Genomic DNA, 15,818 nt, shown 5'->3' with positions numbered 1-15,818 from the left:
TACATCAAACTCTTATTTGGACGTACATCAAACATTTGTTCATGGTAATTAAGGGTGCTGGTATGAGGCAAATGTATAGTTCTATGGCCCTGGGGGTAGAAGAAGAAGACTATGAGTGGATGTTAAAAGTATCTTGAATAGCCATGGACACAAAATATCATAGGGACTTCCAGTTAATACTGTGACAAGAATAAAGAAACTCATCTTTTCCACTCAAACTCCAAAAAATATCTAGAAAGAGCCTTAGAAGGACCAATGATAAAGGAAAAAAATCCTTTCTTCATCTAATCCAGAACTGCAGAACCATTCTGGAAATCAATCTGGAACTATATCCCAAAAAGTCACTAAGTTGAGCATACCCTTCAAGCCAGAGACACTGTTACTAAGCTTATACTCTAAATAAGTCAAAGAAAGAGGAAAGGACTCATGTACCAAAATACTTATAACATCTCTATTTGTTGCAGCATAAAATTTAGGAAAAAAGTGAGTGTCCGTCATCTGAGGAATGGCTGAATAAATTGTGCATGTGGAATATTGTTGCACCTTAAAAAATAATGAGGGGCAGCTAGGTGGTGCAGTGGATAGAGCACCGGCCCTGAATTCAGGAGGACCTGAGTTCAAATCTGGCCTCAGACACATAACACGTACTAGCTGTGTGACCCTGGGCAAGTCACTTAGCCCCATTGCCTAGACCAAAAAATAATAATAATAATAATAATGAGAGAGACAGATTCGGAGAAACGTGAGAGGATTTGTATGAACTGAGGCAAAGTGAAGCAAACAGAACTAGAAAAACAATTTATACAATAATTACAACGTTGTAAAGGAATACAACTGTGAAAGACTTAAGAACTATGAACCATGTAATCACATCTCTGGAAGGCTGATAATCAAACATGTTTCACATCTCTTGGAAAGGAGGTAATGAACTAGAGGTGCAGAACAAAATATATATTTTCAAACAAAGTCAATATGTGGATGTTATTTGTTACAAAGAATGCATATATTTGTTTGGGAGGATTTAGAAGGGCAGTAGAGGCTAGTGGAAATGATAGTAATAAAAGAAGAAAAGATTAGTAGTGAATCATTTTTTAAAAAGAGGGAACAGAAGGAATTCCAAAAGGGGACAGACAAGAAGGGCAGTATCAGAACTAGAATGTTAAATTTGAAATATTATATATATATATTTATACATATATATACACACACACATATATATATATATATATACATATATATATATACTTAAAAATAAGCTATATATTACAGAGATGTACACTTTCACATATAGTCTTTTCTGTTCTTTTGTATAGAGAAATGGTCATGTTTACTGATGTTTATCAGGGTCATAAGAAAAGGAAAAGCCTTTTAAAAAGTGGAATTGATAATATGATTGAGAGTGAACACTCACACAAAAATGACCTAATTTTTTTGTAGTTTACCCTTATTGTGGCAGACAGTCACTAGTCAGTTTCCCTGGTCACTATCTTTAAAGTATCTGTAATTTATACATGTTTTCATATCATTTTGTACTTACTACTTTCTCTTTGTCTTTCAATCAGTCATGTTCTTTATTTATTTTTAAGTGGTGTGTGTTGAACTTTGACCCATATGAGAAACATTTGGAGACAGAGAGGGAATCATGTTAAAAATCTTTTCTCTCTTATATGCTTAATATTCATGGATTCCTGGAATTTCAGCTCCTTACTATAATAAGCAAATTCATGTTTATAAACATAGCAGTTTTGTGTACTAGTAACAAAAGTAAAATTAAAAAAAAACTTACTACAGAACAATTTGTTAACAAAAAAGAAGCCAAATACTCAATTAAATTCAGTCAATTTACCTAGGTTGGGTTTAATTTTTTTCCTCTAGTCTAAAGGATGCAAAATGCCTCTTTTGTCTTCTTCCCCCATCTACCGGTTTTCCTTCTAATATAACCAGGTGCTTTCAAATCAGGTAGACAGCTTTCTTGTATCTTCTGTAAGCTCGAGGGGCATATAGTTAAACTATACTGTTAACTAACCATATTGTTAGTTTCAAAATAATGGAAAAATAAAGTTATTTTAATTAAGCTAACATTTATGTGACTCTTAAGTTTGTAAAGTGTTTCTTGTATTACCTTATTTGATAAAAGATTTCCCTTTAACAAAAAGTTAAACATAATATGCTTTATCAATATATACATTATACTTTATGATCGTATGTGCATGTATATATAGCATTGCTTTTTAAAATATGAAATTCTAAGATTTAAAGACACAGGTTTAAGTGCATTCTTTTTTTTTAATTTTTTTTTTAATTTTTAGGCAATTGGGGTTAAGTGACTTGCCCAGGGTCACACAGCTAGTAAGTGTCAAGCGTTTGGTCTGAGGCCAGATTTGAACTCAGGTCCTTCTGACTTCAAGGCCAGTGCTCTATCCACTGTGCCATCTAGCTGCCCCCTTAAGTGTGTTCTTTTAAAAAGAATTGATCATTTAAAAAAAAAAACAACCTTTCAAGAGTCTTTGGAGGCTTTGATAATTCTTTAAGCAGTGAACTTATTTTTTCAGTATTCAGCTTTTTCCTTAATTTCCTCCTTCTTCTCTTAGGAAAAATAATGTAATTAGCTCTTGTTTTTCGAACTTCTACAGGGTGAATTTCCTTTTCTTCACCATGCTGGATTGACTTTTCTTGTAAATTAGATGGTGCAGTCACATTTAAATTTTGATCAGTATCAATGCCTTCTTTATTTTCCTGAGCCCTCGTCTTTAAAACGTATTCTCTCTGAATCATTACTTCATTCAGGTTACTTTGTAGATCATCAGGTACCATTGGTGATATTGAATCACTTTGAAGAGTAAAACTAAATATACATGATGATCTCTTAAGACTTTTCTAAAAAGTTAAAAAAAGAAACCTGATTTAGTTGTTCATATCCAATGCAGGGAACTACAAGTTTTATTAATTTCTAGAAATTCACTTAATTTAATTTTAAATATGCAAAGTTATATTGTAAGCATATTATTCAAATATAAGTTTAGCAATATTAGTTACCCAATAATTACACTACTAAAATTAAAGAATACATTTTAGACAATTCTGACCACCAGAGAAGACAGGAATATATACAGCCAACAGAAAACCAAAATCATAGAAAAACCCCCCACCAACTTTCAAGAATGACTCATCTACTACTATAGTTAGAGAAACCCCTTAATTGCTTAATTGTGGGTGCAGCTAGGTGGCACAGTGGATAGAGCACTGGCCCTGAAGTCAGGAGGACCTGAGTTCAAATCTAGCCTCAGACCAAACACTTGACACTTACTAGCTGTATGACCCTGGGCATGTCACCTAATTCCAGTTGCCTACAAAAAAAATTCTCAATTGTGCTGAAGCTATTTCTCCAAGAATGAAGGAAGCCAGATGAGCAAAGAAGTTGTCATTGGCCCAGGGAAGGAGTGAAAAAATGAAGGAATAGTGCTTGCTGCTCTCAATCAAGAACTTGCCTGGTATTAATGAAGTCTCTGTTCCTTCTAGGATCAAGGGCCAGGGACAAGAAAGGAGAGCTAAATGTTATAGGGAAAAAAAGGAAGGCAAAAGCCAGTCTGTACATTAGATTCTAAGCTCCTTAAGGGCAGGGATGGCCTTTGCCTCTTTTTTTTTTGTCTCCTCAGCACTTATCCCAGTTCCTGACACATACTAGGCACTTAATAAATGTTCATTGATTGATTGTTAATTAATTGATTGCAAGCAGAGAAAAGTATGAGCAGAAAAAAAAAGATTGGCCAGTTCCATTGCAAAAGCAAAGGATAACATGCCTGCATATCCCATTGGAATCCACTCAATGTTGAGAGAACTAAAGAAAGGTTCCTAGGACATTGGCTGATTTATGATAGGACATGAACAAGAATCACACAAGGTATTGCACAAATAGGTTGCAATTTGTGTCATTTGAAGACGTACACTACCTTAGGTAACACATTCATCAAAGAAATCAAACAAATACAAAAGAATGAAAAAAAATAGAAGAAAATGTAAAATACGTCATTGGAAAAACAACTGACCAGAAAATAGATACAGCATAGATAATCTCAGAATAAATGGATTACCTGAAAGGCATAATCAAAAGGAGGACCTAGATAGCATCTTTCAAGAAATTATCAAGGAAAACTACCCTGATATCCTGGAACCAGAGGCTAAAATAGACATTGAAAGAATCCACTGATCACCTCAGGAAAGAGATGCCAAATAAAAAAGGCAAGGAATGTTATAGCCAAATTATAGAACTATTAGGTCAAGGAAAAAATATGGCAAGTGGCCAGAAAGAAACAATTCAAATATCAGGGGCACATAATCAGGATTACACAGGACTTTGCAGCTGCAACATTAAAGGATCAGAGGTCATGGAACATGATATTCCAGAAGGTAAAAGAGCTAGAACTACAACCAAGAATCACCTACCCAGCAAAATTAAACATAATACTCCAAGGGGGGAAAATGGTCATTCAATGAAATAGAAGGATTTCAAGCTTTCATGAGGAGAAGACCAGAATTGAACAAAAAATTAGATCTCCAATATTAAGACACAAGAGAAGTCTAAAAAGTAAAAAGGGAAAGAAAAACATAAGGGATTCAATGGAACCGAACTGTTTACATCCCTACATGGGAAGAGGATATTTGTAATTCTTAAAAATTGTACCACTAATAGTACAGCTAGAAGGAATATACATAGATAGAGGGTACAGGTAAATTTGAAGGAATGACAAAAAATAATTAAGGGATGAGAAAGAGGAGAGCACTTGGTGCAGAAGGAAGGAAGAAGTAGAATGGGGCAAATTATTTCACATAATGAGATATGAAATACCTATTACAGTGCAGAAGAAGATGGGGGGTGGGCAATGGGCATCACTTGAGCCTTACTCTCATCAGTATTGGCTCAAACAGGGAATAATATAAACAATAAGTTGAATGTAGAAATCTATCTAACCAGACAGGAAAATAGGAAGGGAGGAGATTAAGAAAAAGTGATGGGCAGGGGTGTGGAGTAACTGACAGAAGAGAGAGCAGATTGGGGGAGGCAGTAGATGGAAGCAAAACACTGGTGAGGAGGGAAAGGGTGAAAGGAGAGAGAGAGAACAAACAGGAGAAAAGATAGGATAGAGGGGGGAATATACAACTATGAATGTGAACGGGATGAACTCTCCCATAAAAAAGAAATGGATAGCAGAGTGAATCAAAAACCAGAATCCTGCAATATGTTGTTCACAAGAAACACACTTGAAGCAGAGAGACAAACACAGAGTAAAGGTAAGGGGCTGAAGTAGAATCTATTATGTTTCTGCTGAAGTTAAAAAAAAAAAAGCAGGGGTAGCAATCTTAATCTCAGAGAAAGCAAAAATAGACCTAATTAAGAGAGATAATAAAAGAGATAAAAGAGATTACATCTTGCTAAAAGATACCTGAGACAATGAAGTAATATCAATACTAAACATATATGCACCCAGGTGGTATAGCATCCAAGTTTTTAAAGGAGAAGTTAAGTGAGTTATAGGTTCATGACCAAACCATAACAGAGAGCATTATGAAATGTAAAATAGATAATTTTGATTATATTAAATTAAAAATATTTTGCACAAACAAAACCAATGCAACCAAGATTAGAAGAAAAGCAAAAAGCTAGGAAACAATCTTTACAGCAAGTCTCTGATAAAGACCCCATTTCTCAAATATATAGAGAACTGAGTCAAATTTATAAGAATATAAGCCTTTTCCCAATTGATAAATGGTCAAAAGATATGAACATAAAGTTTTCAGATGAAGAAATCAAAGCTATCGATAGGTTTAGGAAGAAGTGAAGTAATCCCTTTTGATTAGAGAAATGCAAATTAAAACAACTCTGAGGTACCACATCACACCAATCAGATTGGCTAACATGACAAAAAAAGGAAAATGATAAATGTTAGAGAGGTTGTGGGAAAATTGGGATACTAATGCACTGTTGGTGAAGTTGTGAACTGATTCGACCATTCTGGAGAGCAATTTGGAATTATGCCCAAAGGACAACCAAACTGTGCATACTGTTTGATCCAACAATACCGCTACTAGGTCTGTATCCTAAAGAGATCATAAAAAAAGGAAAGTGACATACATGTGCAAAAATATTTATGGCAGCCCTTTTTGTGGTGGCAAAATATTGGAAACTGAGGGGATGCCCATCAATTGGGGAATGGCTGAACAAGATGTGGTATATGAATTTAATGGAATACTATTGTGCAATAAGAAATGATGAACAGGCAGATTTCAGAAAAACCTGGAAAGACTTGTATGAACTGATGCAAAGTGAAATGAGCAGAACTAGGAAAACATTTTACACAGTATCAGCAATATTGTGTGATGATCATCCATGAATGACTCAGCTCTTTTCAGCAACATAATGTTCCAAGACAAGTACAAAGGACTCATGAAGGGAAATGTTATCCACATCCAGATAAAGAACTGGATTCTGAATGCAGATCAAAGCATACCTTTTTCACTTATGTTATTCTTTTCCATATTTTTTTCATCTGTTTCTTCTTTCAAAATTGTGACTAATATGGAAATGTGTTTTACATGATAGCACATGCATAACCTATATCAAATTGCCTACCATTTTAGGAAGAGAGAGGGAGTGAATAAGAAAAATCTGGAATTCAAAATCTTGTAAAAATGAATGCTAAAATTCTCTTGACATGAAATTGGGAAAATGCTATTTTTAAAAAGTATGTTCATATAAATTCAAGAATTATTATTAAGTTTATACTGTGTGTTAGGCACTATGCTAGACATTGAGGAATAGAAAGAAAAAAAAAGAAACTGTCTCTGCCCTTATGAAGTTTATGTTCTACAAGGGAGATACAGCATATATACATGTAAGTAAACAGGAAGGAGAAAGAATTAACTGTGGAAACAAAATTATATGTGAGCATGATGCATTCCAGACATGTGAGACAGCGTGTACAAATGCTTATGGATAAAAATGAAATCTTGAATGAGGGAACAGAAAGTAATTCAGAGTAGTGGGAATGTAGAATATGTGAAAGAACATAAGATTAATTAACCTTGGAAAGTACAGTTAGGAGTCTTACTATGTAGAGCATTAAATTCCAAACTGAAGAATTTATATTTTATCCCAAAGGCAATAGGGGGATCTCTGAAGGTTTTTGTGCAGTGAATGACATATATGGTGTACAAGAACCAGCTTGAATGGGCACAGGAGAGCTGACTGTTAAACTTTCAATGTGAGAATTCATACCTAGGAAATCAGCAAAAGCTACAAATCAGGACTTAATGTATTGTTCCGTCAGTTGTCTATACTTAATAAAATAATGGAGAAAATGTTAAAAGTGTAAATTAAACTTAAAAGTGTGTTGTGCATGCATAACACCTCCACCTCCCACCCCACCCCAGAGCTGGCTGCTAAACATTTATCACCTCTAGTGACATGGTCAGACTGGTGCTATAGGAAGATCATTTAGTCAGCTGTGTAGAGGAAGTATTAAAGAGGGAGAAACAGGTGGTAGAAGAGACTAAATTAGAAGCCATTTAAAATAGTACAGTCAAAAAGTGATGAAAACTTGAACTAAGATGGTAGCCACGGGAATGGAGAGGAGATTGAAACAAGAGACACGTAATTAGAAATCATTGAACATAGGTGGTTTGAAGCTCGCAGGACAATAATATCCTCAGTTGAAATAGGAAAGGTTGGCAGGATTTAAGTTAGCAAGATAAGGAGTTCCTTTGGGGACACCCAGGTAGAGATTTCCAGTAGGTATTTGGTGAGTCAGGACTGGAACTCACATAGAGATCAGTGCTAGATATAAAAAATTTAGGAGCAATCTGCAAAGAGAGTATAATTGAACTTAAGGAACCTGAAGAGGTGACCAAAATTTTCCCTTTTTATAGGGAGAAGAGGGACCAAGACATAGCTTTGGTGGACATTCATGGTCAGGTGGATGATCATAACACATGAATGATAATACAGCAAAGTATATTGAAAAGGAACAGCTGGGTGGGAAGGAGAATAGGGGGAGATGAGTATCAGGAAAGCTAAATGAGAAAAAAGTATCTAGGAAACAGGGACAGTCAACAGTGTTGAAAGCTACAAAAATGTGGAGAAGGTTGAGAACTGAGAAAAGACCATCGGATTTAGAAATAAAAAGATCCTAGTCATGTAACCAGCAAGACTGCAGATTAATCACTTTCCCCAGATCCTTTTAATTTAAAATTAAAACTCTTCAAAAAAAAGGATTTTGGCATCAACGAATGAACAATTACAGCTGAATCCACTGGACAAAAAACGAGAGAACTCAGAAAAGGTAAAAAGCCTTAAAAATGAACAATGGAAATATCTAATTCCTAAAGAGCTCCCTCAGCATCTCTCTTCCACCGCCCTGCATGCTCTCATCAGAGGCACAAAGTGTATTCACAGGCTTATGCCTGGGGTTCATCTTGGGATGCTTGGGACCATGCTGACACACTCCTGTGACCTACCCACCTTTTACCCCAAAATGAGTAGCTATGTAAGGAGGGGAGGGGGTTGAAAATGTGTTCTTTTTTACTTGAATGAGATTTAGCCCTGGATTTTAGACCACCCACAGCTTCATAGACTGGCAAAAAACACCTTCTCTCTCCTCCATCTCATCTCCTGGCACCTTTCAAAAAGAGGCAGGCATTAATTTAACCTAGCCACAAAGAGGAAAGTGGGAGAGACAAAGGAAGAATTGGGGTAAAGGGTTAGCATGTATGACCACGATAACTTAAAAAAAGGTAAACAAAACCCAGATGGGGCCAATTCTTCTCCCTCACAGAGTATTCAGCTTACGGATGTAGGCCAGAGAATATTCCAATCTGTAGTGGCTGAGACAGCTTTGCAGCCCAGCCTCCAGGTTGCACAAACCAGAAAAGATGAGAATAATCAAAAAGTAACAGGGAAGTATAAAAAGTCTGAAACATCAAAAATTTCCAAGAAGCTAAACCTTCAATAAAAATCTAGAGCACAGGCACATAAATCAATTTGTTGTTGTTTAGTTGTTTTCCAACCGCATGTGACTCTTTGTGACCACATTTGCGGTTTTTTTGGCAAAGATACTAGAGTGGTTTGCCATTTCCTTCTCCAGCTTATTTTACAGATGAGGAAACTGAGGCAAATAGAGTTAAGTGACTTGCCCGGGGTCATGCAGCTAGGAAGGCCAGATCTGAAGTCAGGGAGATGAGTCTTCCAGGCTCTGGGCCTGATAGAATAGACTGTGCCACCTAGCTCCCCATGAAAATCAATACAGTGAAACAAACAAAAAAAATCCAGAAAGAAGGATAAGTACTAAATCTTCAAAAAGATCACAAAACTCTCTTAACAAATATTACAAGAGAAAAATAAATGAACCAATGCTTGGTGGAATGCAGATTCAGATGAACTCCTGAAAGATCATAGAACGATAACAAGTAACTCCATAAAGGTTCAAAAAAGAAAAGAGGTCCATAAAAATAAATTAGAAACAATAATAGCTCATTTGTAAAGTGCTTACTACATGCCAAGCAACGTGCTTTTACAATTGTTATCTCATTTAATCCTCACAACAACCTTGAGAGGTAGGTACTATTATTATCCCCATTTTTCAGATGAAGGAACTGAGACAAACATTTACCTAGGGTGACACAAACTTCGGTTTTCCTGACTCCAGACCCAGTCCTCTATCCACTGTGCCACCTAGTCAGTCAGAACTTAAGAGTGCCAGGAAAACAATTTGTAACATGACAGCATTTAAAGAAAACAATTTTGAAAGACTTATGAACTCTAATTAATATAATGACCGACCACAATTTCAGAGGAATGATGATGAAGCATGCACACATTTTCTGAAAGATGGACTCAAGATGCAGAAAACATACTTATTTTCAGAAATGGCCAATTCAGGGATTTGTTTTGCTTCACTATGTATATTTGTTACAATTCATTTTTCTTTTGTTTCCTTCAAAAATTTATGGAGAGAAATGGAAGTTATGGACGGAGTTGTCAAAACAAAGAAAGAGAGTCAATGAAGCATTTTAAAAAAGAACTGAAGGAATTAGACAAGTAAGAACATGTGACAGTAGTAGGCGACAAATATTAGTGTATGACAAATAAAAATCTGAAAACCATAGCATAGGAAATAATTTTTAAAATGGACTAGAACTTCAGAATACAGAAAATATAGCATTAATTGAGAGAATCTGTAGGCTGTCTCCAGGACAACAAAACCAAAATCTGCTCTTCAAACTCTAAGATGCATGGTGGTCAAATTTAATGGTTTCAATAGCAACAAATTCTAAAAGAGGCTAGGAAAAAGATATTTAACTAACTATAAAGAAAAGGAAACAAATAGCACAAAATAGTTTCACAGTGCAGAGAAATCACAGAAAGGAGTGGAATAGTAAATTCTGACAAAGAAAAGGTGTCCAATTTGTTATCCTAGATGACATACTATACTCTACAAAGTTGAACCTAACAGTCAACCTAACCCAATTTTTAGTCCCTCGCCACCCCCCCGACACACACCTGGTTCCTTCCCTCTAAGATTCTGAGATTATCCTCCAATTTATCCTGCACATATTTTGTTTGCGTGTAGTTGTTCATATTAGAATGTGAGTTCCTGGAGGGCAACACATATCTCCAATGTTTAGCACACTATCTGGCACATAGTACATCCTTAATAAATGCTTGTTGATTGATTTATGGGAACAACTTATCTAAGAAAAATCAGATCTATAAAATATCATCAAAGGGAAATCAGAAACATTGTATTTTCAGCTCCATTTGAAAGAATTTAGAGAGAAAAAGGAGAGGAAGACCCTGGTTGCTTTCCCAGATTTGTAGGGAGAGACCATTCAGTTCATTCAGGACCAATACTTCTTTCCATTCATTCACTTGTTCTATTTTCTTGTTGGTTCATCAGACACTTCCCTGTTCATCAGGGAAGGTGAACTGTTTCTGAATTTCTTCTCTCTATCCACCTCATAGTGCCACTGTTGCTATAAGTGAGGGAAAGCCTGACCACTTGCCCCTTCTCTCTTTCAATCATTCACCTTCTTTCTCTCTCTCAACTCCATCTTTCCTGGACTTTGTGTGGCAAACTTGAACAATACAAAAATATACAATATTTCATTAGCCAGGAAGATAAACCCAAATTACAAACCTTATATTTCTCATGGAGAAAACCCTGAGAGGACTGATTGATTACAACAGAATCAAAGACTCCTGTTATTCTGTGAAATAATGATGAGAGAATAGCATTTCAAAACAGACTGTAAAGGAAAAGAATAAAGAGATCAAAGCTAAGAACAACTTTTAAGAATAAGATGTGGTAAAAAGATAATTAACCAACATAAGAAATTTCAAAGACAGAAATGAGGAAGATTTTTACTGAACTTCATAATTGCAAAAGGGCAGGGATGGAAGGAAGGAGGTAAGGAAGAAAGGAGAGAAGGGAAGGAAGGAAGGGCCATCAACAATTCAAGCAAGTCTCAAAACCAGAGCTAGCATAGATAAACAGGAATTAGGGTGGGTGGGAAGAAAGAGAGCCTGCGGAGATAAAGCTGCATCAAAATAGTCTAAGCAAAACTATCACAGGGTTTAAGCATTGACTTAAGAGGAAGATAATTTTTTAAATTAAAAAAAATACTAAGAAAATAAATAGAAGAGGGAGAAAAGCTTAACTATCATTACTTTAACTGTGAATGAGCTAAACATGTTGACCTTGTGATATTATTATTAAGTATACACTCCAAAAAGACCAAAGAAAGAAAAAAAAAGAATCATATAATTTTTTAAAATGTATAAAACTCTTTTTGAGCTGGTTAAGAATGGAAACTAAAAGGGTTCTCATCAATTGGGGGATGGCTAAAAACATTATGCTATATAATTATATTAGAATATTTTCCTTTAAAGGATAATGAAAGGGAAGATTTGAGAAAAATCTGAGATGACTTATCTGAACTGGTGAAGAGAGAAGGGAGCAGAATTAGAACAATTTACACAATCACAACATTGTAAAGACAAACAACTTGGAATGAATTAATTCTTATCAATATAATGACCAGATACAGTGTCAGAGGAAAGATGATGAAGAACAGTATTTCTCTCCTGACAGAGAGCTAATCGATTCATGGTGAAGCATATAATATAATGAAGCACACAATTTTTGGATATGGCCAATGTAAGAATTTGTTTTACTTTAGTCTGTACACAAGTTACAAGGATTTTGCTTTTCTTTCTTTTTCCCTTTCATTCCTTCTTTCTGTTGTTGGGGAGAAGAGGATTGGAAAAGAGAAGAAATGAGATGGAGTTAAATCAGCTTTTGTCAATTGTAAAAATAAAATTAAACTTTAAAATACACGGAAAAATTATGAAACTTAATAAAAAGTATAGTACCTCATCTTTTCTTCCAGTAGTCTTCTGTAAATCTGGCAGAGATTTGCTCTTTATGACTCTTAACTTTGGCTGTAAAAATGTAAAATGAAAAAAAAATAAACTGACTGATGAAATTGAATTTACTTGATACTTAACAAGGACTAGATGTGTCATTTCACTGATATAAGGAAAACCCTGGTGAGGAAACTCTCTCTACTAAAACAGGTTAAACTTCTTCTCTGTAATTTAAAATCTTAGAAAGTTGCCCAGAATACTGAGAGATGAAATGACTTGCTCAGGGTGGTCACACAGCCAAAATATTTTGGTAACAGAACTTGAACCCAGTTTTTCTCGGTTCCAGGGCCAGCTATTTTCTATATCACAGCTGCCTCTTTTATACTTTATAGATTCTAAATACAAATAGAATATTTAATGATAATAATAGTTAACATTTATATATAGAACCTAGTATGTTCCAGATACTGTGCTGAGAACTCTGCAAATGTTATCTCATGTAATATTTTCCAGAACATACTTCTTCTTGTGGATGATCTCAAATGGCATTACACACACACACACACACACACACATATATATATATATATATATATATATATATATATATATATATATATAATATATATATATATATATATATATTATATATATATATACATATGTTAGCTTATTCAGAAAAATACCTGCTAAAAATTCAAAATATTTCACTTACTTAAGAAACAAATTACTGTGAATTTCTAGATCCTATGGAGGGGAAAATGTTTCATAGTATAAAAGTATTAGGCCAACAAGGGGAACACTAATCCAAACTAAGATTTAGAATGTTAAAATTAGGATGTAATATTTAACTGTAACTCATATATGCACAGTAAATTATTCAAACAAAAGTTCTCAAATTATATAAAAATGTTCATTTTAAATGCTGGTAATGTGGGAGGGAAGTCGGCAGTTATATACAGAATTGAAGGAAGAGAGGATGGCTTATGATTCAAGAGCAGGTCATCGTCACCAAAAATGAGAGAAAGTGTATTGATACAGATTATGCAAATACAAGGTGGAAACTATACAACATAACACTAAAGGCTGCAAAATGTTAGCATCCACTGGATATTTAGAAAGACACAATCAGGTGGCTATAACTATATAATAGAAGCTATTCTTTCTGAACTTACAGATGACAAATTCTCATACTACAAACACAAACCCCCTAGATTTCCTTGAGAATTCAACAAACTGTGGCACAAGTAGAAGGAATTGTTTCTCACAACTGTCTGAATATGTTATCACAAAAAATTTAACAACTTTTGTTTTGCTTTGTCTTTGTATGTTGTAAGTTTTTGCTGCTGCTGCTACCGCTGCTGCCGCCATCACTGTTTTGGTCAAAATTGTGATTTCAATAGTGTAGGAAGCTAAGAGAATTGCTTTGAGCTCTAAGAGAGTATGTATGTATCAGAGGCAGGATTTGAAACAAAGCTATTCTTTCGAACTAACAGATGATAAATTTCCCTACAAATCACTAAAATTCCTTGAGAATTCAACAAACTGTGGCACAAGTAGAGCATCAATACAGAAGAAATTATTTCAAGTAAATGCTAGTATTATCCTAATTTTACAGATGAGAAAAATGAGGCTGAGAGGATTTGCCCAGGGTCACACAGCTAGTAAGTATCTGAGGTAGGATTGGAATTTAGGTCTTCTTAACTGCAAGTTCAGCTTGCTATCCATTAAACCACTAAGCTGCAGTCTTCTGAAGTTGTGCTTGATCATCGTGTTGATTAATTAAGTCTTTCACAGTCATTTTCCTTTACAGTTTTGTAGTCAATGTATATAAATTGTCCTCCTGATTCTGCCTGGTTCACAGATCCAACTATGTGTAAACTGGGTTTCAAATCAATCTATGAGTATTTTGCAGGCTGCATATGCATGATTCCAAATCGGTGGAGAGAATGCTGAGTGACATTATGTGTGAGGGTTTGAGTTGGTATAAGAAATTTGGAAAGAAAAAAAAACATTCTTTATTCCTTCTTTAAGAGACATATCTATGGTTCCAGACTCTCTTGGGATTATATCCAGACATGTGAAGGGAGAGACATGTAGGGGAAGCTAGTTCTTTAATATGTCTCTGATTTTCAGCTTGTCTTCCTTGAGACTTCAAGAAATATCTAATTTAGTGAAATCAAGGCCCCTCTCTTGGCTGAGCAGATATCTCATCTCTTTCTGAGCTAAAGAGCTCATTCACTTTGTGTATTTTCTGATATATCCTAATTTGTATAACTTCTCTGATTTCTATTTGTTATTTGCTTGGATAATTGGGTTTACTCACTATTCACTATTTATACTGGTCTTTTGTATAACTGTATTTTGTGGAAACGAACAGAGCCCACAAATATAAGACCGAAGTAACCCTTTCCCCTTAGAGTGACCAGGGGATTAGCTTTTTGTTATGAACTAATAGTGCCTTGGTCCAAAAATATTTAGTAGGAGCAAATAGATATAATTCCAGTCCAGTGGTGCTCTCAGAGACTGGAGACCAGAGTGACCCACATAAAGGTTTCCCTCCACCCCCATTCCCCTCAAGTCAGGAATCATACTATCCCTTGGAAAGGAGTAGATACCAGAAATATCTATTTTTGCCAATTTTATGGGTGTGATGTGGAACCTCAGAGTGTTAATTTGCATTTTTCTTATTAGTGATTGGCAGGTTTTTTTTCCATATAGTTGTAGAGAGCTTGCCTTTCTTTTTTTTGAAAACTACTTATTCATATCATTTGACCAGTTCTCCATTAAGGAACAGACTCTTACTCTTATATATGTCTTGGATATTGAGCATTTATCAGAGAAACATTCTATAAAGATACGTTTTCCAGTGTACTATCCCTTTACTTTCCCTTCCAGTTGATTCCCTTCATTGATTTTGCTGCAAAAATTTTTCAATTCTGTAATCAACACTGTCCGTTTTCTTCCAGGTGATCCTCTCCATCCTTTGTTTGATCCAGTACTCTTTCCCTATCTCCTTCCATGCTTTTCTAATTTGTTAATGACATGATTTTTATATATTGGTAATGCATTCATTTTTATTATGTTGGAATAGTTCAAACACATGCAACTAATATCTCTCCAATTATTTAGGAGTACTTTTTTAAATGTAGTGTATTTGTATCATTCCTAGGTTAGTAGCTAGACTTCCAAATATTAATAGAGTCTCTAGTTATTTAAAATAGAATTGCTTTTTAAATTCTCTGTCTTCTGGGATTTCTAGGTAAAATATAGAAACTCATGGCTTTTTGTAGGTTTATTTTAAATTCTGCTACTTTCTTAAGTCAATGTTTTCAACTAATTTTTTGATTAACTCTTGGGTTCTCTAGTTAAATCTCTAGTTAAATTATCTGAAAAAACC

General features: G+C 34.9%; 1 protein-coding gene across 1 annotated transcript in view; it reads right to left on the bottom strand.

The window, feature by feature from the left end:
• TTC6 (tetratricopeptide repeat domain 6) overlaps nucleotides 1–15,818 on the bottom strand; it is a 286,301-nt gene that overhangs the window by 176,812 nt on the left and 93,671 nt on the right. Inside the window, exon 7 of the mRNA XM_078149180.1 lies at nucleotides 2,495–2,877. Coding sequence (XP_078005306.1) covers nucleotides 2,495–2,877 — 383 coding nt within the window. The remainder of the gene's footprint in view (nucleotides 1–2,494; nucleotides 2,878–15,818) is intronic.

The sequence above is a fragment of the Phascolarctos cinereus genome, unplaced genomic scaffold (genome assembly GCF_003287225.1).
Source record: "Phascolarctos cinereus isolate Bilbo 61053 unplaced genomic scaffold, phaCin_HiC Scaffold_2;HRSCAF=192, whole genome shotgun sequence".
NCBI lineage: Eukaryota > Metazoa > Chordata > Mammalia > Diprotodontia > Phascolarctidae > Phascolarctos > Phascolarctos cinereus.
The sequence above is the reverse complement of the archived record's forward strand: the minus strand, read 5'-3'. Positions and strand labels throughout refer to the sequence as shown.